The sequence below is a fragment of the Bufo bufo genome, chromosome 4, assembly GCF_905171765.1.
Source record: "Bufo bufo chromosome 4, aBufBuf1.1, whole genome shotgun sequence".
In the NCBI taxonomy this organism is placed as follows: Eukaryota; Metazoa; Chordata; class Amphibia; order Anura; family Bufonidae; genus Bufo; species Bufo bufo.
The window spans coordinates 463505678-463531514 of NC_053392.1; the positions used below are offsets into that span (position 1 = coordinate 463505678).

Consider the following 25837-nt stretch of genomic DNA (forward strand, 5'->3'; position numbering starts at 1 on the left):
TCCGTTTTTGTTGCGACAATTTGGGGGTGGTGCAGGCGGTGAACAGTCAGTCGGCTAATTCCCCTCCAGTGGTGCGGTTGCTTCGGCACCTGGTTTTAACCGGTTTGAGGTTGAATGCTTGTTTTGTGGCGGTGCATGTTCCAGGTGTCGATAATTGCATAGCTGACGCTCTTTCTCGTTTCCAGTGGGATCGTTTTCGCAGCCTGGTGCCGGGAGCGGACGTGACGGGTTTGCTGTGTCCTCAGTGGCTCTGGAGCGTGGCTTTGGGGTCTCATTAGATCTGATTCAGCGGTCCGTGAGTAGCGGTACGTGGTCGGCTTATTCATCTGTGTGGTCTCAGTGGGAACTTTTAATAGAGCAGGTGGGGGGGTGCGAAGGGGTTGAGGATTTTCATTCGTTGCTGGTGTACTTTGTGGGCATGTCGTTTAGTGCGGGTTTGTCTTTCTCTGTTGCGGCAAGAAGGGTGGCGGCGGTTGCCTTTTGGTTGAGGCTGCGCGGTTTGACTGATGTGTCCAGAAGTTTTCTAGTGCGGCAGGCATTGAAAGGGTATCGGCGTAGTGTGGTTAGGAAGGATGCTCGTCGTCCGGTTTCTTTTCAGGTGTTGCAGCGGTTGTGGGACCGGGCGGGGTGTGTGTGCTCGTCTTGGTATGAGGTGTGTTTGTTTCGGGCGGCTTTTTCTTTGGCTTTCTTTGGAGCCTTTCGGGTTTCAGAGCTGGTGGCTGGCAGTCGTGTGAGTGGTGGTGGTTTGCTGCGGGATGACGTGCGTGTTGGTGAAGACGGATTGCGGTGTAAGTTGCGTAGGTCAAAAACGGATCAGGTGGGGAAAGGGGTGTGCATTCTGTTGCGGCCTCTTGTGGGGTCGGTGGTGTTTCCGGTGCGGTGTTTAGAGGAATTTCTGGCGCTGCGGCAGTGTACAGGGGGTTCGTTATTGATCCATATGGATGGTTCGGCATTGTCTCGTTATCAGTTTGTGGCGGTTTTTAGGAAATGTTTGACAGCGGCTGGTTATACGGCGAGTGAGTTTGCGTCTCATTCGTTTCGCATTGGTGCAGCGACTGAGGCTGCCAGATGGGGTCTTGGGGATGAGGCCATTATGCGGATTGGCAGGTGGGAGTCAGCGTGTTTTCGTTCTTATGTTCGTCCTCACATGTTGTAATGGGGGTGTGTGTTGGGGGTGTCATCTGTTTTATTTGTTAAGTGGCATGTTTGGATTCTAATTTAATTTGTTTGTTTGCAGGACCGCCTTCATGTTTGGCTTGGATTCTCGGCCATTCTTATGTGTATTGGGGAGCGTTAAGAGCTGATGTGAGGAGAAATGGACGACAGTTAGGTTTCCGGCCGGACGATTTGCGTGTCCGGTGGATTGGTGTGCGGGGTATGTTGTGGGGGCGTGTGTTACCCGAATTTCATGCTTATGTGGCTTTGGATAGGTGTCCGGACATCGTGGTTTTGCATGTGGGTGGGAACGATTTAGGTGTTCGCCGCTCGAGGGATGTTATACGAGATATTAAGCTGGATTTGTTGCGTTTGACGGAGGAGTTTCCGGATTTACTGGTGGCAAGGAGCTCGTGGCGTTTTGCGAGGTCAGTGGATCGCATTAACAAAGCACGTGCTAAGTTGAACAAGGAGGTGGGGCGCTTGCTTTGTACGGCGGCAAGGTGGCTTTGTGATTCGTCACAGGGAGTTGGAGGTTGCTTCGCCTCAATTCCTCAGGGCGGATGGGGTTCATCTCAATGAGATCGGTACGGATTTGTGGGCGCTGGGGCTCCAGGAGGGTTTGGAGACAGCGTTCAGGGTGTGGCGGGACGTCCATAGGTGAGGTGTCTCCTATGTGCGTCTATGGCAGGTTAACGGGGGTCCTGGAAGGCAATACTATGTTTTTATAGGTGCATGACACGTTGGAACGTGCATCTTATGTGGTTTGGTAAGCTGAAAGCTGGGGGGCTCCTGTTGGGCTAAAAGGCCTACAGGGGTAGAGGAAGATATGGATTCTGGAGGATTTGGTGCCCTTGGGTCGGAGAGTGCGGCCGAGGGTAAAGGAAAGATGTGTGGAGTAAAGATCGCAGCTTGCTGGTGTTGCCTTCTAGGATCCTTCCGCAAAGTAAATGTTGTTACATTGTATTGATATGTTTACCTTGATATATTAATGTTTGCACTAAATGACGTTGGATAATTATGGATGTTTAATAAACGGCTGCTATGGCCTTTTCCACCAAGAATTTGGATTCTGTGTGTTTACTGGGGATGGGTGGAGTTGTTGGTGGAAGGGGTCTGGAAATGATCTTACCTCCTTAAGTCAGTATGACAGCGAGCGAGGCGCAGACGTAGCGCAGCGAGAATTGACTGGAAGGGGGAAGTTTCTAGGCCAGGATAGGGTTAAAATTGTAGTGGGAAGGGGTAGTGTTTCAGGGGCGGGTTTGGGGGCGGTTTTTGTATTTGCGCGCGCTGTTATATTCTGGGGTGGAGGCGGGAACGGCACCAGTGTCCGTTGCGCTTTGCGAGTTGCCCACCCACCCTCCCTGTGTTTTAGTTATTTTATAGGGCAATTTCATGTCATAGCAGATGGGCAGGTTAACGGGGGTCCTGGAAGGCAATACTATGTTTTTATAGGTGCATGACACGTTGGAACGTGCATCTTATGTGGTTTGGTAAGCTGAAAGCTGGGGGGCTCCTGTTGGGCTAAAAGGCCTACAGGGGTAGAGGAAGATATGGATTCTGGAGGATTTGGTGCCCTTGGGTCGGAGAGTGCGGCCGAGGGTAAAGGAAAGATGTGTGGAGTAAAGATCGCAGCTTGCTGGTGTTGCCTTCTAGGATCCTTCCGCAAAGTGAATGTTGTTACACTGTATTGATATGTTTACCTTGATATATTAATGTTTGCATTAAATGACGTTGGATAATTATGGATGTTTAATAAACGGCTGCTATGGCCTTTTCCACCAAGAATTTGGATTCTGTGTGTTTACTGGGGATGGGTGGAGTTGTTGGTGGAAGGGGTCTGGAAATGATCTTACCTCCTTAAGTCAATGCAGAACACATTGGCAAAAGAGCTTACTCATGAGCAGTCAGGACTAAAGTTTCTACTTCCACTTTCACTCTTACAAGTATTTCGGAAATATCTGCATTTCCCTTAGGCTTTACGTGTAAAAAGTGACTCTAGCCACAGGCTACCTTTGAACCTGAAAGAGTGGGAGTTCCATTCTCCCAAATGAATGAAGCAATAGGCCGTGCATGACCGCTGCCACACCATACGTTCTCTATGGGACTGCCGGACATAGTTATCTCCAGCACTGCCACATAGATTAACAAAGTGGCAGTGGTCATGTTCGACCTGTTACTCCATTTATTAAGGAATGGAACCTCAGTTCTCATGATCGGTGGAGGTCTGACCGCTGGTTATGCCCTATCCTATGGCTAAAGAACAACTTCTTTAATAGGCTGTGCCTTGATCATCTACATCTGTTAGTAAAGCAGACCGATAGAGCCTCTGGACATGCTCAATTTAAAAAATAAAAGGAAAAACTCAAAAAGCCAGCAGGCATTCCAGCACCTGCTAAGCACTTCTCTCCAAACGCTGATCTACTGTTCTGTCAACAGAAGAAAGTCCAAAGGAGCTGTCCAAAATGAAAGGTTTGATAAAAGACCCCCCTAAGTGTCACAATTGACTGATCGCTAAACTGGACTATATGGCCTCATCCGTAGCATACTAAAATGCCGTATATGTAGACATTACGCAGACAGATGCAGGACACAGAGCTCTGATGATGAAGTTTTATTCAGGCTCATAATAAGATTAGGGCTGTGTGCCACTTTTGCTGCAGGTTGCACTCAATACAACGCAAAGGGTAAAATCTATAGTACTGGTCAATTCACGTTTTGGATTTTTTCAGCAATGTGTAGATTAGATTCATTTAAAGGGACTCGGTCAGCAGTAATCACCATCCTAACCTGCTGACATCACTAGTTAGGGGCTGGGGAGAGCAGGACAAACATACCCTTTGTGGAGCTTTTCTTATCAGGAGGAGTGTGAATGTGAATTTTTATTCTGCTGGGTTCTGCTCCTTCAAGTAAACTTAAGGCGTTATTTCACTTTACTCTTTGCACCAATCTGCCTCACATCCCCTCCTCTTTGCTCTGAGTGACAGCTGTAGTGGTCTCCTGTTTGAATACCATAGCTATCACGCAGCAGAAGGGAGGGGCAATCAGCAGAGAGCACCTCCCAGTGAAGCTCCACTTCCAGGTACCTGCGGGAGCAGAACCTTACAGAATAAAACTTCATATACACCCTTATCCCGATGATAAAAGCTCTACAAAAGGATGTTAGTAATGCTGTCCTCACCCACTACCCTGTGCTGTCAGCAGTTTAACCTGGGCAAAACTGCTGACAGACTCTTTAAATTTCATTCACTTTGCTGCTACTATAAGTAATGTGGATTTTCCACCTGCAATTCCATGGCAGAAAATCCGCAGAGTGTATGCCCCTTGTCACCATAACCTATGGGTAAATTGCAATATATGTCCATTGTGACAAAAAGCCTTTCATGTTAAACTTCAGACTCATGGATAATCTGATTAGTCACTTGTGAAAAATATTTCTGTACTTTTCAAATAAAGACATGAACTAAAAAAACAGTCACGTCTTTTGTAATATCCTCCTTACTATTGTTCGTTATCAGGCAGCAATGTGAGCAATGGATGTTTGTAATGTCGCCTGTCATGGTTGCATTCACCGACATGACTACATGTTACACCAACTTCTCCTCTAGTTTATTGTAAGTATACTGTATGAATATACTATGTTGAAATTGTGAAATGAAAAACGGTGATGTTCTAAAATCACGAACAGAAACCTATTCCCAGGGGCGGATTGGCCATATTTCCCAGTGGGCCAATGCCCAGGGGGCCACCTGAGCCCTCCTCACGGCCGGCCAGTGGAAATTTTTGGGGATGTATTTTGTGCTGTCAGTAGTATTTTGTGATGGACTGTGGTATTTGGCTCTGTTGGGGTGGTATAATGTGCCTCGTTTATGGTATTGCTGGCCCCGCCTACTTGTGTTTGCCCTGCCTTCCATTAATTTGGACCAGACTACAAAACTGGGCCACTTTTAGTATTTTTTTCAAGGCCACTTTAAGTTCCTAGTCCGCCCTGCCTACTCCAGTCTCACCCCAGCACTGCTTTTTCCATGTTCCCCCCACCAATAGGCATTTACATGCTTGTAATGAGGAGTCGTACCAATAACTGGCCACATCAGTGATGGCGATATATATGGTGGTATATAAGGGGTGTGTCCACGCACTACACACTGTCAGTACTGATTCAACAGTATCAGAGTGCTTAGGGACAATGTATTCATAAATTTCTAGGAGGGATAGCAGAGGAATGACATAACGCAGAGTTCTCCGAAAAGATGCTCCAGATTTGTTATTTATCAGAGTATCACATGTAAATAGAGCTGATTAAATACTCAAAAAGACTTTTGCTTTTTCCTATACTTCAGTATATACAAACACAATAACAGAACTGAATGTTTGCATCTTCAGATATCTGCAGGCTATATAGAAATTCCCCAGCTTTATGATTACAGTTTGTAATGCTGAAAATATCATCTACGCTTTGCCCAAGTAATTATTTCTTATTTAATTATTCTGCACTATTTCCTGCTCTCATTTTTGCTATTGTCTAACTGCTCATACACATTAAATATTGGTGGATTCCTCAAAAATCTGTGCAACCTCTCCCCAAACGGCAGATGTTGGGTGAAATAAGATCAGATTAATATACTGCGTCCAAACAGCTTGCGCCTCTTTGAACTGAAATGTGCAGGTTTATGAGGAGCTCAGGGTAGATAGGTGTCAGCTACCTCATATGCTTGACTTGTAAGGGCAGACATACTGTGGCCCTAGCTGTGTGACTGATACTTTCACTTTAATAAACCTTAGGGTACTTTCACACTTGCGGCAGAGGATTCCGGCAGGCAGTTCCGTCGCCGGAACTGCCTGCCGGGTTCGGCAATCCGGACGCAAACTGATAGCATTTGTCAGATGGATCCGGATCTGTCTGACAAATGCATTGAAATACCGGAAAAACGGATCTGGTATTATTTTTTTATTTGCATTTTTAAAGGTCTGCGCATGCGCAGACTGGAAGGCCGGATCCATTTTGCCAGAACACTTAATGCCTGATCCGGCACTAATACACTTCAATGTAAAATAATGCTGATCCGGTATTCCGGCAAGTGTTCAGTATTTTTGGCCGGAGAGAAAACTGCAGCATGCTGCAGTATTTTCTCCGTCCAAAAAACGTAAGAGGGACTGTACTGATGCATCCTGAACGAAATGCTCTTCATTCAGAATGGATTAGGGTAAAAATTATCAGTTTTTTTCCGGTATTAAGCTCCTGTGACGGAACTCAATACCGGAAAACAACAAACGCTAGTGTGAAAGTACCCTTATCCCTAAACTACTGAGAGGTCATAAACACTTACTGAAGCCACATTCTTATCATTAAGATAAGAACTGGGCAATAATGAGTGTTTATAATGTCAGAGAGCAGAGATCAGGAGTCTGTCTGCTCCCCAGATGACGGAAAAAACAAAAAAAGGACTCCATATTTTTATTAAAGACCAAATGAAAAGATAATTTTTTTTTTAGCTCAAAATAATTACAATGCAATAATAAAAAATGGTAATGTCCTAGATAATTTTCCATATCTGGATTGGATGCAAGGCTTGCTGCTTTTGTTGGTAACTTTCTACCTAGTTGGTTTAACACTGTTACAGTTGGTGTTCCGTATATAACCCATTAATGATGATGTTAAAAGGGAATTTGTCAACAGGTATCTCCAGGGGCATAGCTAGGGGTCTCAGTGGTCTCATTTGAGACCAGGCCCCTAAGGCCCCTTTCACACGAGCGAGTATTCCGCGCGGATGCGATGCGGGAGGTGAACGCATTGCACCCGCACTGAATACCGACCCATTTATTTCTATGGGGCTGTTCACATGAGCAGTGATTTTCACGCATCACTTGTGCGTTGCGTGGAAATCGCAGCATGCTCCTCTTTGTGCGTTTTTCACAAGCAAGTGCGGATGCAGTGCGATTTTCACGCACGGTTGCTAGGAGACGATCGGGATGGAGACCCGATCATTATTATTTTCCCTTATAACATGGTTATAAGGGAAAATAATAGCATTCTGAATACAGAATGCATAGTAAAACATCGCTGGAGGGGTTAAAAAAAAGAAATAAAAAATTTAACTCACCTTAGTCCACTTGATCGCGTAGCCGGCATCTCCTTCTGTCTCCTTTGTTGAATAGGACCTGTGGTGAGCATTAAATACAGGAACAGGACCTTTGATGACGTCACTCCGGTCATCACATGATCCATCACCATGGTAAAAGATCATGTGACGTACCATGTGATGACCGGAGTGACGTCATCAAAGGTCCTGTTCCTGTATTTAATGCTCACCACAGGTCCTATTCAACAAAGGAGACAGAAGGAGATGCCGGGCTACGCGATCAAGTGGACTAAGGTGAGTTAAATTATTTATATTTTTTTTTTAACCCCTCCACTGATGTTTTACTATGCATTCTGCATTCAGAATGCTATTATTTTCCCTTATAACCATGTTATAAGGGAAAATAATACAATCTACAGAACACCGATCCCAAGCCCGAATTTCTTCACAGAAGTTCGGGTTTGGGTACCAAACATGCGCGATTTTTCTCACGCGAGTGCAAAACGCATTACAATGTTTCGCACTCGCGCGGAAAAATCGCGGGTGTTCCCACAACGCACCTGCACATTTTCCTGCAACGCCCGTGTGAAAGACGCCTAAGCCAGGGGGTCCACAGGCCCCACTTGCCAGTGGAGCACCACCAACTATTTATCGCCATCCTCAGGGTGACGATATAGTTAGGCTGGTTTCACACGGGCGTTGCGGATTGGGGCCGGATGAGTTCAGAGTGCGTTCAGTGAAACTCGCACTATTTTGCAAGCAAGTTCAGTCAGTTTTGTCTGCGGTTGTTCAGTTTTTTCCGCGCGGGTGCAATGCGTTTTGATGCGTTTTTAACGCGCGTAATAAAAAACGGAATGTTTACAAACAACATCTCTTAGCAACCATCAGTGAAAAACGCATCGCACCCGCACTTGCATGCGGATGCAATGCGTTTTTCACGCAGCCCCATTCACTTCTATGGGACCAGGGCTGCGTGAAAAACGCAGATTATAGAACATGCTGCGATTTTCGCCCAACGCAGAACTGATGCGTGAAAAACAACGCTCATGTACACAGACCCATTGAAATGAATGGGTCAGGATTCAGTGCGGGTGCTATGCGTTCACGTCACACATTGCACCCGCGCGGAAAACTCGCTCTTGTGAAAGGGACCTTAGTCTACTTTCACACTCGCGTTTTGGCTTTCCGTTTGTGAGATCCGTTCAGGGCTCGCACAAGCGGTCCAAAACGGATCAGTTTGCATTCTAATGCATTCTGAATGGAAAAGGATTTGCTCAGAATGCATCAGTTCATTCCGCTTTGGACACGAACACCAAAAAGCTGCATGGTGTCCGTCTAATGAAACTGAGCCAACATTGCTACAAAAATACACAAACCCAGTGTAGAGCAACCTATACTGACCCCCTAAAAAAATGCCAACTCACTGGAAACAGATAAACCTACAGCGAAACAAAGGAGACTCTAAACGGCAATATATACAATAATAAAAATACATTTAATTGAATACATGAATATAAAAGCATCAAGATAACAAAACACACACAACATGTGTGATACCTCCCAGCGGACAGAGTATACATAAGCCAATAAATGTAAAGTGAACGTGAATAAAGAGAGCCTGCATGTGTCTGTTATATTGAGCGGTTTATAAAGTGCCAAGTGCAGCAAGTGTACAGCCTGCAAAAGCAGGAGCCCATCAAAGTTTTGTAATAGCGCCCAGGTAAAGCATAACAATAAATGCACAGTGAACACATGTAAGAAGAGCCTGCAAGTGTGCATATACTAAACATTTATAACGTGCCAAGTGCAACTGGTATAAAACCTACAAAAGCATGGACCAATCAAGGTTTTATAATAGAGCCCACATTAAATGAAGTATACGCATATACTATAATTGCAGCTTACCCATAATGATGCTGTCACCACAAGGAGGACCACACTTCCCGACGCGAGTTTCGTCCAAAACACCTTCTTGCTGCCAGTGGAACACCACCAACTATGTATCGCCATCCTCAGGGTGATGATACAGTTTGTCTACTTTCACACTCGCGTTTTGGCTTTCCGTTTGTGCGATCCGTTCAGGGCTCGCACAAGCGGTCCAAAACTGATCAGTTTGCATTCTAATGCATTCTGAATGGAAAAGGATTCGCTCAGAATGCATCAGTTTAGTCTCCATTCCGCTTTGGAGACGGACACCAAAACGCTGCATGCAATCCAAACGGATCCGTCCTGGCACACAATGTAAGTCAATGGGGACGGATCCATTTTCTATGACAAAATCTGGCACAATAGAAAACGGATCCGTCCTCCATTGACTTTCAATGGTGTTCAAGACGGATCCGTCTTGGCTATGTTAACGATAATACAAACGGATCCGTTCTGAACGGATGCAGATGGTTGTATTTTGTGAACGGATCGGTCCATCACAGATCCGCACAAAACGTGAGTGTGAAAGTAGCCTAAGGTGCTGCTCCGGGGAAAAGGAGTGATGTCTCCCTGCCCCACGTTTCTCTCTGATAGGCTACAGGCACTCCTGAAGCCTATCAGAGTCCAGCACAGTCATCACAATGACAATCATCTTCACACCACCTGAGCCAGGCAGAGTACAGCTCAGGAAACAAGCCGGAAGAGGTCTGCAACGCATCGCTGACAACCACATGAAGGAAAGTATTTGAGTTTTTGTTTTTTATTTGGCACCATGATGTTGGTAGGGAGAGCATTATGGGGGCATCTCCTGGGGACGCTATGGGGACATTGGCTCTACAGTAGGCACTAAGAGGCGGCATTTTGGTACTGGCACATACACAGACGAGCAAAAGGGCATTAAACTTTTTGAACTTTTGACTTTCAGGCTCCATATCTCACCATCCGAGTTTCAAACGTCAGACTACCATAATTTTATAGACAATCATCTTGGCTATCTCATACATAAATTGGACTTGCAACTATTTAGTATATGATTAGTTATGTAGATTCTTGTCATGTAACTGCATTGTTACCGTGAGGGAAAAATGAATCAAGCCAGCATAGGAGGCAATATGGACAATCACAATACATTATTAATAAATAATAATAATTAGTAAGTGCCTTGTAATAACTTTGCCCACATGATAAATGCCACTTGCTGAAGTTAGACAACCCCTTTCATAAAAAAAAATCAAATAAAAACAGAATTTCAGAAATGTTTTCAAATTTATTAAAGAGGAAAAACTAAACTTTTGCATGACACTTTGCTATGACACTTGAAATTTTGCTCTGGGACCCCCCATTTCTCTAGAACATCTTTGAGATGTATCCACACTTTGATTGGTGTCCACCTGTGCTAAATTTAGTTAATTTGGAAGGACACCCCACTGTTTATATAAAGCCTCACAGCTGACAATGCATATCAGAGCAACAACCAAGACATGAGGAGGAAAGAACTGCCTGACATGACTGTGTGAAGGCAAAGATCTGGAGAAGGGTACAAAAAAATTATGCTGTACTGTAAGTTTCTCAAAAGCACAGTTGCCTCCATAATTTTTAAATGGAAGAAGTTTGGAGCAACCAGGACTCTTCTTAGAGCTGGCTTCCCCACCAAACTAAGTGATCAGGGGAGAAGGGCTTTGGTAAGAGAAGTGACCAAAACCTCAATGGTTCAGCTGAGCTGCAAAGATCCTGTGTGCAGACGGGAGAAACTTTCAGCAAGTCAACCATCATTGCAGTATTCCACCAATCTGGGCTTTATAGCAGGGTAGCCAGAAAAAAGACTCTCCTAGAAAGTTTGCAAAAACAAAGCACCTAAAGGACTCTCAGACTGTGAGAAACAAGATTCTCTCGTCTGATGAAAGAAATATTGAACTTTTTGCCATTTATTCTAAGTGTTATGTCTGAAGGAAACTAGGCACTGCTCATCACCTACCCAATACCATCCCTACATGGTGGTGGCAGCATTATGCTGCGGGGGTGTTATTCAGCGGTGGGACAGTAAGGGCTGTTTCACACGAGCGGATGCTGTGCGTGACATCCGCTCCGTGAATGACAGCCAAGACCCGATGCGGACAGCAGAAGCATGGAGCAGTAACATGACTGATAATGCTCCGTGCCTCTCTGTGATCTCTTTACTACGAAATCACCGTGAGATAAAGTTGTCACTGTGATTTCGTAGTAAAGAGATCACAGAGAGGCACGGAGCATTATCAGTCATGTTAATGCACCGTGCTTCTGCTGTCTGCATCGGGTTTTGGCTGTCATTCACGGAGCGGATGTCACGCACGGCATCCGCTCGTGTGAAACAGCCCTAAGACTAGTCAGAGTTGAAGGAAAGCTGAATAGAGCAAATTGCAGAGATATTCTTAATGAAAGCCTGAACAAGAGTGCTTTCGATCTCAGACTGGGTCAAAGGTTCACCTTTCAACAAGACAATGACTGTAAGCACACAGCCAAGACAACACAGGAGTGGCTTAGGGACAAATCTGTAAATGTCGTTGAGTGGCTCAGTCAGAGCCCTGACTTGAACCCAATGAAACATCTCTGTAGAGACCTGAAAATGGCCGTCCACTGAGGGTCTCCATCCAACCTGTCAGAACTTGAGAGGATCTGCAGAGAAGGATGGCAGAAAATCCCCAAATCCATGTGTGTAAACCTTGTGACATCACACCCAAGAAGACTGGAGGCTGTAATCACTGACAAAGGGGCTTCAACTAAGTCCTAAGTAAAAGGTCTGAATACTTATGTCAATGCAAGATTCGTTTTATATTGTGTGAACCTGGCCTAATTGTTCTGCTACTGTTCTCTGTGCTGCTCTGCATCTGCTTCTATCCTTATCACTGCCTGGCATGTCCAGACATGTCAATGCAATAGGAAGACGACTGTATCCTTCCCATATCTTTATATTCTGCTTTATTTGAAAGTTAAAAGTAAGGCTACTTTCACACCAGTGACTTCCGTCACGATAATACAACTGTCTGCATCCGTTATGAACGGATCCAGTTGTGTTATCTTTAAAATAGCCATGACGGATCCGTCATGAACACCATTAAAAGTCAATGGGGGACTGATCAGTTTTCTATTGTGTTTGAGAAAACGGATCCGTCCCCACTGACTTACATTGTGAGTCATGACGGATCCGTCTTGATCCGCACCACATCGCGGACAGAAAAAACGCTGCTTGCAGAGTTATTCTGTCCGCGATGGGGACGCAACCAAACGGAACGGAATGCATTCTTGTGCATTCCGTTTTGTTCAGTTCAGTTTTGTTCCCATTGACAAACGCTTCCGTTTTTGTCCCTGCTATTGAGATCCTATGACGCATCTCAATAGCGGAAAGGGAAAGCAGATGTGAAAGTAGCCTAAAAGTAAAATACTGACTATATATAAACTATAAAGCTAGTTTAAAGGGCTTCTGTCACCCCACTAAAGTCTTATTTTTTTTTTTTGGCTACTTATAATCCCTATACTCGCTCGGCCGCTCCTTCCTCATTGCGCCTGCGCCGGGTGTAGATGTGACGTCATCGGCGCATTGAGGATGGAGCGGCCGAGCGAGCGTCCTCCTCTCAGTGCGCCTGCGCCGACTGAAGACAGGTCCGGCGCAGGCGCCAGATTTTGAATGCAGACAGGGCCAGCCAGAGGACGAGCGAGTTCGCTGGCCCTGTCAATCAACAAGAGGAGGGGGCGTCATTATGAAAGGAGGATGCGGCTGCTACCAGCAAGTAGCCGCCCTACTTGCTGGTAGACAGGTAATTAGCATATTATAAAAGTCAGTTTTTTTAATTAACTACTGAACCAAAATGAGTAATAAATAGCATTATATATTGATATATCGCAGTATAGGGATTATAAGTAGCCAAAAAAAAAAAACTTTAGTGGGGTGACAGAAGCCTTTTAAAACTGCCGTCATTAGTTCTGATAGGAATAGCCGGCTGACCTATTGACTATAATGGGGTCCGTCTGAGATATGGCTGCTACCCGGAAAATATGCCTGGATTCAGCCAGACGAAAGCTACAAAACAGCAGTGTGAAAGAGGCCAGCATTCTTTGTTAGGCCTCATGCACACGACCGTTGTTCTGGTCCGCATCCAAGCCGCAGTTTTTGCTGCTCGGGTGCGGACCTATTAACTTCAATGGGGCCGCAAAAGATGCAGACAGCACTCCGTGTGCTGTCCGCATCCGTTGCTCCGTTACATAGCCCCGCAAAAAATATATAACATGTCCTATTCTTGTCAGTTTTGCGGAGAAGAATAGGCTTTTCTACAATGGGCCACCTGTTCCGTTACGCAAATTGCGGAAGGCACACGGGCGGCTTCTATGTTTTGCGGACCGCAAAAAACTGAACGGTCGTGTGCATGAGGCCTTTGGTGGATCCCGGCATATTTGCCTGGTAGCGGCCAGATCTCCACTGGACCACATTATAGTCAATAGGGCTGGAGGCTGTTTCGGTAACATCAGGCAATGCCAGTTCCAGAGAATTCTCTGCTGGAACAGCCTGCCAGAACTACTAAATGGCAGCGTGAAAGAGGCCTTAGGCTACTTTCACACTCGCGTTTTAGCTTTCCGTTTGTGAGATCCATCATGTTTTGCCCTAATACATTTAGAATGGAAAAGGATCCGCTCAGAATGCATTAGTTTGCCTCCGATCAGTCTCCATTCCACTCTGGAGGCGGACACCAAAATGCTACCTGCAGCGTTTTGCTGTCTGCTTGACGAAACTGAGCCAAACGGATCCGTCCTGGCACACAATGTAAGTCAATGGGGACAGATCCGTTTTCTCTGACACAATCTGGTACAATAGAAACTTTAAATGGTGTTCAAGATGGATCCATCTTGGCTATGTTACAGATAATACAAACGGATTTTTGAATTAGGCAATGTCCTAAATCTGCCTCTTTGTGTGTGAGTGCCTGCCTATTTCCAAGGTTTTAGTTGCTGTCAGTGAATGGAAATCTTTGTGTTTCTATCCAGGCACTGGAAAGCTGTGTCATACATGCACTTCATCAGAGAATGTAGTGGAAATAGACAGCTGGTAACAAGCTGAATAAAAAAATAAAAACAATTTTTTGTACATACAGTAGTGATAGGGTTAAAGACTACAAACAGATACAGCTGTAAGGGGATTTCCTCTATACCTTCATTAGTAAACTCTGATCCTTTGGCACAGGACAAGACTCCACAGCCAATGCAAACTGCTCCAAGGTCACTAGAAAAAACAACAACTAAATATTAGATGAATACACAGTGAAAGCATTTTTAAAAGTTTCATTGTGTGCACAGAATGCCTTATCGTGTAATCTATTAATTCTTCTCCCTCACAGGTTGCAGCTCACAGTGAGAGAGGAATTGAAGCTGCACCCCCCTCCTCTCCCTCCTGATTGCTACTCACCAACATTCAAATTCCAACAGAAGTTGTCCATAAATGAATATCCCTGGTCAACATCCATGTTACTGGTAGGTAACATAAGAAGCAGAACAGAAGAATTTGCAGTGCTGTTTGAAAAATGCTGACTAATGGAAAAATGAAAAGCAGAGAAATATCTCTTTAGTAACCGGATTGTTAGGCCTCTTTCACACGGGCGTGTCCGGATTAGGTCCGGATGCGTCCCGGTGCATTGCGGCAAACCCGCGCGAGTAGGAACGCAATTGCAGTCAGTTTTGACGGCGATTGCGTTCCAATGTTCAGTTTTTATCGCGCAGGTGCAATGTGTTTTGCACGCGCGTGATAAAAAACCGACTGTGGTACCCAGACCCGAACTTCTTTACAGAAGTTCAGGTTTGGGTTAGTTGTAGTGTAGATTGTATTATTTCCCCTTATAACATGGTTATAAGGGAAAATAATAGCATTCTGAATACAGAATGCATAGTACAATAGTGCTGGAGGGGTTAAATTTTTTTTAACTCACCTTAATCCACTTGTTCGCGCAGCCCGGCTTCTCTTCTGTCTTCATCTGTGAGCAATAGGACTTTTGATGATGTCACTGCGTTCATCACATGGTCCATCACCATGGTGATGGATCATGTGATGAGCATAGCGACGTCATCAAAGGTCCTATTGCTCACAGATGAAGACAGAAGAGATGCCGGCTGTGCGAACAAGTGGATTAAGGTGAGTTAAAAAAAAAACATTTTTAACCCCTCCAGCCCTATTGTACTATGCATTCTGTATTCAGAATGCTATTATTTTCCCTTATAACCATGTTATAAGGGGAAATAATAATGATCGGGTCCCCATCCCGATCGTCACCTAGCAACCGTGCGTGAAAATCGCACCGCATCCGCACTTGTGATTTTCACGCAACCCCATTCATTTCTATGGGGCCTGCGTTACGTGAAAAACGCACAAAGAGGAGCATGCTGCGATTTTAACGCAAAGCACAAGTGATGCGTGAAAATCACCGCTCGTGTGCACAGCCCCATAGAAATGAATGGGTCAGGATTCAGTGCGGGTGCAATGCGTTCAACTCACGCATCGCATCCGCGAGGAATACTCTCCCATGTGAAAGAGGCCTTAGTGCTTTGCGATGGTTGAAATCCATTCATTGTCCATCAGTTCACTTTTTTTATATTATCCTACCAGTACTTTGCCTGCTTCAGGTGCTTGATACTAGTCCAGAGGGGTAGTGCAGCCAATGCCACCAAATATAGCTTTTTTTTAAGTTGTGCCTAATCCCATATTATCTATTTTTATATGATATAATATTGATGTTTTTTCTATTACCATAAATTTCTTGGCAAACCTCAATCTTTATAACAATAGTAGATGGGCACTCTAATATCCAGAACCACCGAGTAATTTGTTCATAATATTTAATCAGAGTAAAACAAATAATAGCAATATCATAAAATACAATCAATGAATCCAATATCTAAAATAGGCCTACAAACAAAATATGAACAATCTTATATTAATTCTAATAGCCGCTATAGATGGGGTAGATAAAACTAGTAATAAGCTGCCACCAGAACAATCTCCGGTTACAATGGTTGAATAAGTCGGGCGGGTAATAGGCACCTGCAAATAATCCCCAAGTGATGTGTTACACAAAGAAATATATAAACGTGAAGTGCAATATAATGCAATAATCCAAGTGCAATATAATACAAATAAAACCAGGAAAAGGGGGTATAATAGAAATAAATAAAAATTATAAGATGCTGGTGATCACTTTTCCGTGAAAAAAGAGACAAAAAAGTCAATTTAGATTGTGCAATGTTGCTGTATATGAATAGGTGATAGTCAATCACTATTTAAAGTGCATATGCTGCCCGTATTCAACAAGATTTTGTAGTGGCTATTCCACAACTGTAGCTAATACCTCCGGGTATAGCTATTTTGTTCCAATGGTCTGGTCAGTGTTAAATGCTCTCCATAATCAACCAGAGAAAATGCAGAGAAAATAAAATGTCAATTATTTAACAATCGCTGCACCTTGTAGTAGTACTCACGCTTGATGGTATATTCCGATCTGTAGCGTGGCTGTAAGAAGGCTTACCTCACGTATGATATAAGGAGGTACCTTGCTAGTATGTCTTGACTCTATGGTCCGTTTTCGCTGTTAACCGCAGTTGTCCAGAGCCGACCGTGGTTCCCAGGTCTCACTCTGATTGAATCAAGGGCAGAATCTGGATGTGTCTGCACTGGGCGTTTCTCACTGCTCCATGTGGTTGGTTTAATTACTCCAGCTGATTTCTGCTATCCATGTGTTACCAGACTATGGCCAGTAGATCTGGTATTAGTTTGGTGGAAGCGCTTTTTCTAGATATCAATCATCATATTGAAAATCTAGTTCTGCCGGTTTTCTGCCAGGATTAGTTTCTTATCCGTCCACGCCAGACGCGTTTCGAAGGTTGGACTACCTTCTTCCTCAGCCACTATTTTTCCCTAATTTTGTCCAGTGCTCACCGTGCGCAATAAATGTTGTGATAATGGAGTAGTGTGGGTCATTAGACATGCCAACACCAAATATGTAGAAGGGATTTTATTTTTGCAATTTTTTCTATTGAAAATCATTTTTTTCAATGCAAAAAAAGTGCTTTTTTTAACTTGGATATTTTGTTATTTAAAAAAACTTTAACTTTTTTTTAACCATTTACTAGCCCACATGGGGACTTAAACAGGTGATCTTTTGCTAGATTCTATGATACACTGTACTGCTTATGCAATACAGTGTACTATACCGTCAGTGCTATAGTATCAGGCAACATCCATCTGTGCCTTCATTAGGCCCCAGGCTGCCATGCTTTGACCGGCATCCCGCAATCTCATTTGCAAGGGTGCTGATGCCTGACAGAAGGAGCTCCCTCTCTCTAAACCACTTAGATGCAGAAGTCAATGCTGTTCGCGGCATCAGCTGGTCCTGGCCATTAAAGCAGGAGTCGGCTCTCATGTGAGAGGTGAGCTCCTGCTCTGCATGAGAGACCTGAGCAGTGCTTAGACTAGGCTGCCGTAAAAACGCAGCGACCTAGCCTAAGACCCATTAGTGACTGCTGTAAGAAGGCGTATTGGTGGTCACTAGCGGTTTAAAAAAGACAATAAGGAACATTTATCAATAATGTCGTAGGAAGGACATTTTCAGTGCATTTACGAATCAGCAGAAATTGTGTACAGTGTACTAAATACATCAAAATGGTGAACCTGATACAATTTGACACCACAAGGCACACTTTTCTCCCTTCTCCAACTTATGAGTGGTGTACTGTATCTGTACACATAGCTGCCAACAGTCCTTAATTTGCAAGTGCATGAATTTCCGCAGAATGGTCAGGTGAATTGGACAGTCACATTTCTGCAACACATTTGCTGTGTGTGAATTAAATTATACATGAAATGTTGTAGAAATCGTGACAGATAGTTTTCAATAAATTGTATTAAAGACATTTGTTAAAATGCAGACATGACTCCACTATATCCTATGAAGTAAAGGTGAAATAAAAGTGGAGTGCATTTTGCTAGTTACCACTTCTCATTTTATAAATTGGCCAGTGACCCAACATATTTTTTCTGGTGTCAGGGCCAATTATGAACGCAAGAGTATTATTCTTTTTGTGTATTTGCGCAGCGTCCTACATCTAACATTTTTACAGACACTGTACTGCAAAATAACCTAAATGGGTTGTCACAACTGGAAACCTGCTCTCAAAAGGGCAACTGCCTGGCCGCTGAAACACTGCACTATGTACTGTATAGTCTGTAATCCAGAGATGGGTCACAGAGGGGGCCCTCGAAAAGGACTCTGCTGTGATGTTTGTATTCTCTAATAGTACATTTGGGGAGGGGACGTTCAGCTTGGACAACCCCTTCAAGTCTAAACTGTGCTTTGCTTGTCTCTTTCACTATATAAATCTCAGATGATGACAAAAATGAATAAATATAACAAGTTGAATATTATCTCATATTTTTACCAATATTAAAGTTCTTTTCTATTTTCAGCATACTGATATCTTCAGGATAGGTAATCAATATCAGATTAGCAGAGTTTCAACTTTTAGCATCCTCATGATCAGCTGTTTGAAGGGGCCATGACTCTTGTGAGAGTCGAACCCCCAGCAGATCAGATATTGATGGTGTAACCTGAAGATAGACCATGAATATGCTGAAACTGGAAAACTCCTTTCAGATATACCGGTACCTATCACAAATGCAAATATTGATGTTTAGTAGAACTTGGAGCAAAGTGGCAACAATTAGCTCTGGATTTGGAGCAAGAAATTAATATTATCTGACAGAGTTTGCATAAAATTAGATTTTTTTTAGTTATTAGCAGAAAGACTTATCAGAGAGAATTTTCATACATACACATTATCTTCTATCTATCCCACTTTTTTATTTAATGACTAGGAAACATTTGAGTAAACTTCAAGTTAATTCTAGAGATTTAGTTATTTTTATGTGAAGGATATTGCTGCCTGAGAAAATGTTTGTCATTCAGTCATTATTTCACAAGTTCCTCTTCTGCTAAAAATCTGTATAGATCAGAAATAGACCTGTCAAAAAAAACACTCAGAACTGTTTTACAGAAAGCAGACATCACTTATGTAAAACAAAACTTTGTGAACTTTTTTTATACTTTCTGAGTCTTGGACATAGTCCAGAGTTTTATCATTCAAATAGGCATCAAAAGGAGGGGTGGGTGGCAACGGAAAGTAGAACATACTTAAAAATGTTATGCAATTTCTACAAATAATAAAAACAGCTACAACTGTTTTAAAACCAGAAAAAAACTGTACTACAGTACTCACCTCTTCTTGCCCACTCCCCCCCCCCCCAACAATCCAGACCTGGCACTCTGGGGGGCGCCACAATATTATATTTACAAGTGGTCAGCATGTGACTCCTGCAGCTAATCAGTGGGCAGAGCGGTCACATGCCATAATACTGGCATCACTGACATCATGATACACAGTGATGCCAGTAAAGAATGGAATAGAATTGCTGAAGCCACTGATTGACTGCAGAGGTCACATGTTGGCTGCCTGTAAGCAGAGAACAGGAGCTCCGCTGAGGTACCAGGTCTGGATTGATGAGGTTAATAAGAGAAGAGCACTTCTTTTTTTAAAATAGGAGACAAAGATTGTAAAGTCTGGTTCCTTTTTGCCAAGCCTCTCCCTGTTTGCCAGGCAAACACGTAAAAGATCAGAAGGAGCTTAAGTCAATTGGTTTCAGGAAGAGGCCAAAAAATCCTGCAGAATGACAAGTAGTGGGGTCAAGTTTATCTCCTGTTTACTTTTATCATACTTTTTTAAATTTAGGGGGTCATTTATTAATTAGGCAGATTGTGGCGCAAAGTTGTGCCGCAATCTGCGACTTCTCTCAACTCACAGCAGATTGAAAAAAGTGGGCATGGTGTAGGCGGGGAAGGGGACGGTCGGCAGGCCCGTCTCATTTACCATTTTCTACGCCTGTTTTAGGTGTAGAAAATAGTCTAAATGTAAGACAGTAAGGAAGCAGTCTTATATTTAGAAGTGGCGGAGGATCCACCGAAGTGATGGAGAGGCTGGCACCTCTACATAACTCCGGCAAATCCACCGCCAGCACAGGGGCTTATTATATTTCCAGGCTACGTAAATCAAAGCAGTTCAGAAAAATGATCGCTTGTATTAAATGGCATCTGTTTTAACATATGCAAATGAGCGTCTAGGAGCAATGGGGACGTTGCCGTTACTCCGAGAGACTCTCAATGCACTTTGATTGACAGGACCAGGTGTGATGTTTTCACTACCTGCCCTGTCAATCAACGTGGAGACGGTGCGGCAGCTGCAGAGAGAGCAGGGCCTCTAGGAGTAACAGCAACGCCCCCATTGCTCCTGGTGGCTGATTTGCTTACAGTAAAACTTCATTTTTCTCAGCAATGTGGGAACATATGAACATGAGACCAACACAGATGTCTTCAGTTGCCAAGTGCACATGTAACAGGTCAGCCAGTTTTACAGGTACAAATCTGCTGACAGATGCCCTTTAATGCAATGAGAACCCATGGCCACTTCTGTCTTGCAACATATCCCACATTATTTAAAAGCCTATTGACAGGTGATTTCCCTATTAATCCTAAATTTGCCCACTTGGTTCCCATTTTCAAATACCATACAGCTTGATGAATGAAATTACATGCATGTAATATTACTTTCCAAGTCTGGAGCTATACTGCTATATACCTATTGCATAAAACATGTTAAATGCAGCAAACCCATGTATCTCATATACTGTAAGCACAAACAATATAAATCATATATTTTTCATATAGTAATCACAACCAGTATGGGTAATAAAAAGCATGAGCATTCTCTGGTGGTAGGTTTCATTGTTTTACAACACATTTAATTTTCCTGTTTCCTATAAATGTTAATGTGACTAAACATTGAACAGTATCACCTACTGCATGTTTTCCTACCTGTCATATTGCATGAATGCTTTCAATCTGAGATTTATTATCTCCTTATATAACAATAAGATAGATTGCATTTTAAATATAGTGTATTACCCAACAAACTGTTTGCAGCTGGTTATGATTTGGGCTATCTCTGGGCAGCATGAGTCACAATCGTATAAAAATACTAAAAGACAAGCTAAACTGAGTTCACGGTACGTTACCACAGAAATTGTATCATTTATGATAGCCCGGACCCTGTAGAGAGCACCGTTAGCTTTTATTGAGGTTATCATATATAGGGGGGGTTGCTTTATTTATGTGAGACTAGAGTCTTTGTGGTCGGACTGCAGCAAAGAAGACATTACTGATGAGCAACAAGAAAAATAGAATTGTTAGAACCAAGAAACACAAGGGATGGGCACTAGACCAATGGAAATCTGTACTTTGGTCTGATGAGTCAAAATTTGAGATTTTTTGCTTTCAACTGCCAACTGTGAGATGCTGAAAAGGTGAGGTTTCTAGATGTGTGGCTCCCAAGAATGAAGGACGATGTTTTATGGTGTGGGGGTACTTTGCAGGTGACACTGTGATGTATTCAAAATTCAAGGCACTCTTAACCAGCATGGCTACCACATCATCCTGCAGTGACATGCCATCCCATCTGGATTGCACTTAGTGAGACCATCATTTGGTCTTCAACAGGACAATGACCCCAAACACACCTCCAGGCTATGTAAGAGCTATTTGATCAAAAAGGAGGGTGATGGAAAGCTGCGTCAGATAACATGGCCTCCACAATCACCCAAACTTAACACAATTGAGATAATTGGAATGAGTTGGAACACAGAGTGAAGGAAAAGCAGCCAACAAGTGCTCAGCAACTATGGGAGCTCCTTCAAGACAGGAAAACCATTCCAGGCAACTACCTCTCAATAAAGTTGAAGCCTGTTCTCCCTGTATTCATTGAAGGTCAATTAGAACCAGAAGAAGCAAAATACAGAATGGGCTCAGTATATATGTAGAACCTGCCTTCCCTAAATTCATTGGAGGCCAGTTGGCACCCAAAGTGGTAGGATTTAGAATAGGCTCCTGTCCAAAAGAGGTCACCTTGCCCTGGTGGATGAGCGCACATGATTTTGATCAAAATATATTTGCTAAGATTCTCTCATTTATTCAAATAGTAAGTATAGCATTAGTTCATATATTCTGTGTTTGCAGAGTGCTTCAGAATTGTGTTTGAGTTTGTATTTTCAGCCACAGTGGTGAACAAGGATGCATATTAGGATGTGCTGACTAAGACCTTTATTATACCAACAGATTATCTGACCAATATCCTTCCAATTAGAGCAAAAGATCTGTGTATGTGAACGGCCATCTGACCAATAATTGGTCAGAAAATCTGTCAGATAATCTGTTGGTGTAATACAGCTATGCTCCTGGAGAGCATAAAGCTTGAATAGTCATTCTCAAGGATCTGACGGACATTTCTGTGAATTCTCTTTGTTGGTCATTGCTGCCCATCAGCGGCTGGCACTAGGCAGTACATCCTTGTAACTAACTGTAGCTATGACACAAATAGGGATAGCTTTCCTGACAGCTAAATTAAGTCAAACCAATTGTAACGATTACCATTGTTACCATGACAAAGTGCCATCCACTATGTTTAGTGGAAATATGATTTCACAGAAAGGATTCTTTACTGTCAAAGCAACAAGATGTCACAGGATGTTGTGATTCATTGAATAAGAGAGGTCTGGATGATTTCCTTCACAGATACAATAATTGCTACCATATTGTACCAGACTTCAGGGATTCTTTCAGATTGCCATATCTGGAACCAGGAAGGCATTTTGTCGCCGAATGTATGGCAAATGCAAACTGCCTCATAGGGGTTTTGCTTTCTTCTGTATGAACCATGTGGACTCTTTCTTCAACCTTATCAAATGTGTTACTAAATATGTAATTATGATAACTGGTCAAAGAAAGGACTTCCAGCAGGCAATCCTACTGATTAATGTTGCAATTCTAACCTAAAATGGCAACAGTTAGTAATCCAGTGTCTATTTTAAGAGAACTTACAGAAAAATAAAATATAAAACTATTCCAAGGATGGTAGTTTCTATACAAAACATAAGAGAAGACAGAATAACCTACTATAAAATCTCTGCAGCAATTATGATTTATATTTGTGATAAGTGACTAATGCTTAACAAACCACCTGTCAGTGACCGGCCATCATAGATCATTTTACACTGAGTCACAGTCTAAACTGAGACATTTAGTTCTCCTTTCTATTGTTTTGTTATTGTATTTACAAGAAAACTCATTGTACTCACAACCATTTGTCGTAAAAAATTTGTACGTTGAATTTACAATGTGGCCTTGGTTTTCTATTTTTTTTCTTTTTTATCATATGAGGTATTTAATGCCACAGTATTTATGGTCATTTTTATGTATCTTCTGTTTTTATAAATAACAAAAGCAGAAAAGAGGTTCCATAAACTTTGTACCTGGCATCCCAGACACAGAAGTGGGAACATGATCTCAGGAAACACACCATGATGTATCACTCATCGAACAATTGAAAAATGTTCTGAAAACGAACAACCTAACAGATGATATGAAACAAACAGATTGACAAATTATAAGGAAAGTTGGGAGGGGTATAGGAAATACCTGTAAGATCAGCTCATTAAGGTTGAAAATTCAAGGGGCTCCACAAAAGTCTGCCACGGGTGGTAAATGGCCAGAAAGGCAGAAGAGCGATCGTGTACTTCTGCTATCAATTCTTCCATCCTCATCATGCTGCACAGTTCTGAAACCAACTCACAATAGGGGAAGTCACTGTTGATTTGCAGTGCCGAGGAATAACCAAATTGCCAGAAGCCGGAAAGTGCCTTAGAATTATTTTCTTAACCTTGGCGAGTGAGCCAGGAATCATAGAAGAACAATCTGGAGGCAATCTGAAATCCTCCTCCAAAAATAGCCTCGAATTCCAGGACAACTCCATGAAATATGAAGCATAGTGACACTTTCTTTCCCGCAGTGCCAACATAGCTACGATGCAGTAGTAAACATACAGGGAATCTGATCAGGGCAATAATACCAATGCAAGATAATTCTTCTCATTTACCTGTGCTGCCATAGAAGTACTATAGGTAAAAGCATAGATAATTAGGGGTGTCTTTTTGATTAAAGGTAATACCCAATTCTTCCCATTTTTGAAAGAACAAAGCACTTTCCACATTACTACTTCCTAATAGAAGCTGGTATGTATAAGAGAGACAACGGGACATGGCTGAATGAAGAAAGGGCAGCATCTCTCCAGATTGTCTGTCACCAGGGAAGCAACTGAAGGTCAAATGAATATAATGCAAACTCCAAATCAACCCATCATTTCCTCAAACCATTGTGGGCAATAAATGCAGATCAGATGTGGACAGAAAGTACGGTCGTGTTCATGAGGCCTAAGGCTGTGGTCCCATCTGCACCAGTGGTGACAGGGCCTCCATTGCAGATTCTGGCAAAAACAGCAGACCAAAAATTCCTGCATCTAGGACTTTTTGTGTCCGGTAAAAAAGCATTGCCCAAAACAGAAACTTAAAGGGGTTGTGTCACAAAACAAATTCTACATTTTTCAAACCAGAACCATGGATCTGAATACTTTTGTAATTGCATAAAAATAAAAATGTAGCATAGCAAGTGAGTTATTCAACAAAATGTGTCTGAATAGCACCACCTGCTGTTTGCACTTTTCCTTATTTTTTTGTCCGTCTCACTGAGCTGGTCGAACATGCTCACTTTAAATCTGCAACTGCCACCAGCGTGTGACATTACAGAGAAAGATCTGCGGCAGAAAGGACATGCCCCCTGAGCTGCCAGGTTGAAGGTAATTTAGCAGAGCAATTAGAGCAATGAATATGGAGATCTCTAGATCCATGTGAGGTGCAGGGCTGGTTCTAGCTTTGTTAGAAAGGTATTGCCATGTACTATATGATGTCTGATTTTCATTTTTTACATCAATCATGGGATAACCACTTTAATGACCCCTTTATAGTCTATAGGTTCTGTCTGGCTCCATTTGGTTCAGTTATGTGCCAAATCTGGCACTTCCGTTATTTTCATTGTTCTCATCCTCTACCGGTGTGAACAATAACAATGTAGATTTTTAAGAACTCTGCAAGAAAATAAAAAGACAATATTTAAGGAGATTCTCCAAATGAAAAGTTTTAAGGAAAAATAATCTCTCTGCAGTGCTGCAAACAGGTAGCTATACTGAAAGGCAATGGGGGAGATTTATCAAACCCCATATGCCAGAAAACTGGTGTAAAAAAAGTCACAAACCATGGGATTTTACTCCACCCGAAAATGGGGCATGGCGTGGGCAGGCCGAGATGCATACAATACCAGAGGATGTGCTTAATCTATGACGCAGAGTGTGTCCCGTCAAAAGTGAAAGGGGTTCTCCAGGCATTTCACCAAATCCATAGTTGTTACTATCGGGTGGAAGGAGGATCTTTTAGATAGTACTTACCCTTCCCTGACCAATGCTTTACTTACCCTTTCCTGACTCTGCCAATGCTGCCATCCCTGCAGTGCTAGCATAAGCTGTGGCTCTTTCATCCGGATGTGGCCGCTTCTTATCCTGTTCAGCCGTATTTACTTTAATGCAGCTGAACAGGAAAATAGGCAGCCACATCCGGTCAAGACCCATGAAGAAAAGACCGCAGCCTGTGCAAGTGCAGTGGGGACGATGGCACTGGT

The 25837-nt window shown here is 42.9% G+C and overlaps 1 protein-coding gene across 1 annotated transcript in view; it reads right to left on the reverse strand.

Annotated features, from left to right (window-relative positions):
- Positions 1 to 25837, reverse strand: part of ACOXL (acyl-CoA oxidase like) — a 625524-nt gene that overhangs the window by 144477 nt on the left and 455210 nt on the right. The window contains 1 exon segment of the mRNA XM_040429469.1: positions 14339 to 14409. Within this exon segment, the coding sequence (XP_040285403.1) occupies positions 14339 to 14409 (71 nt within the window).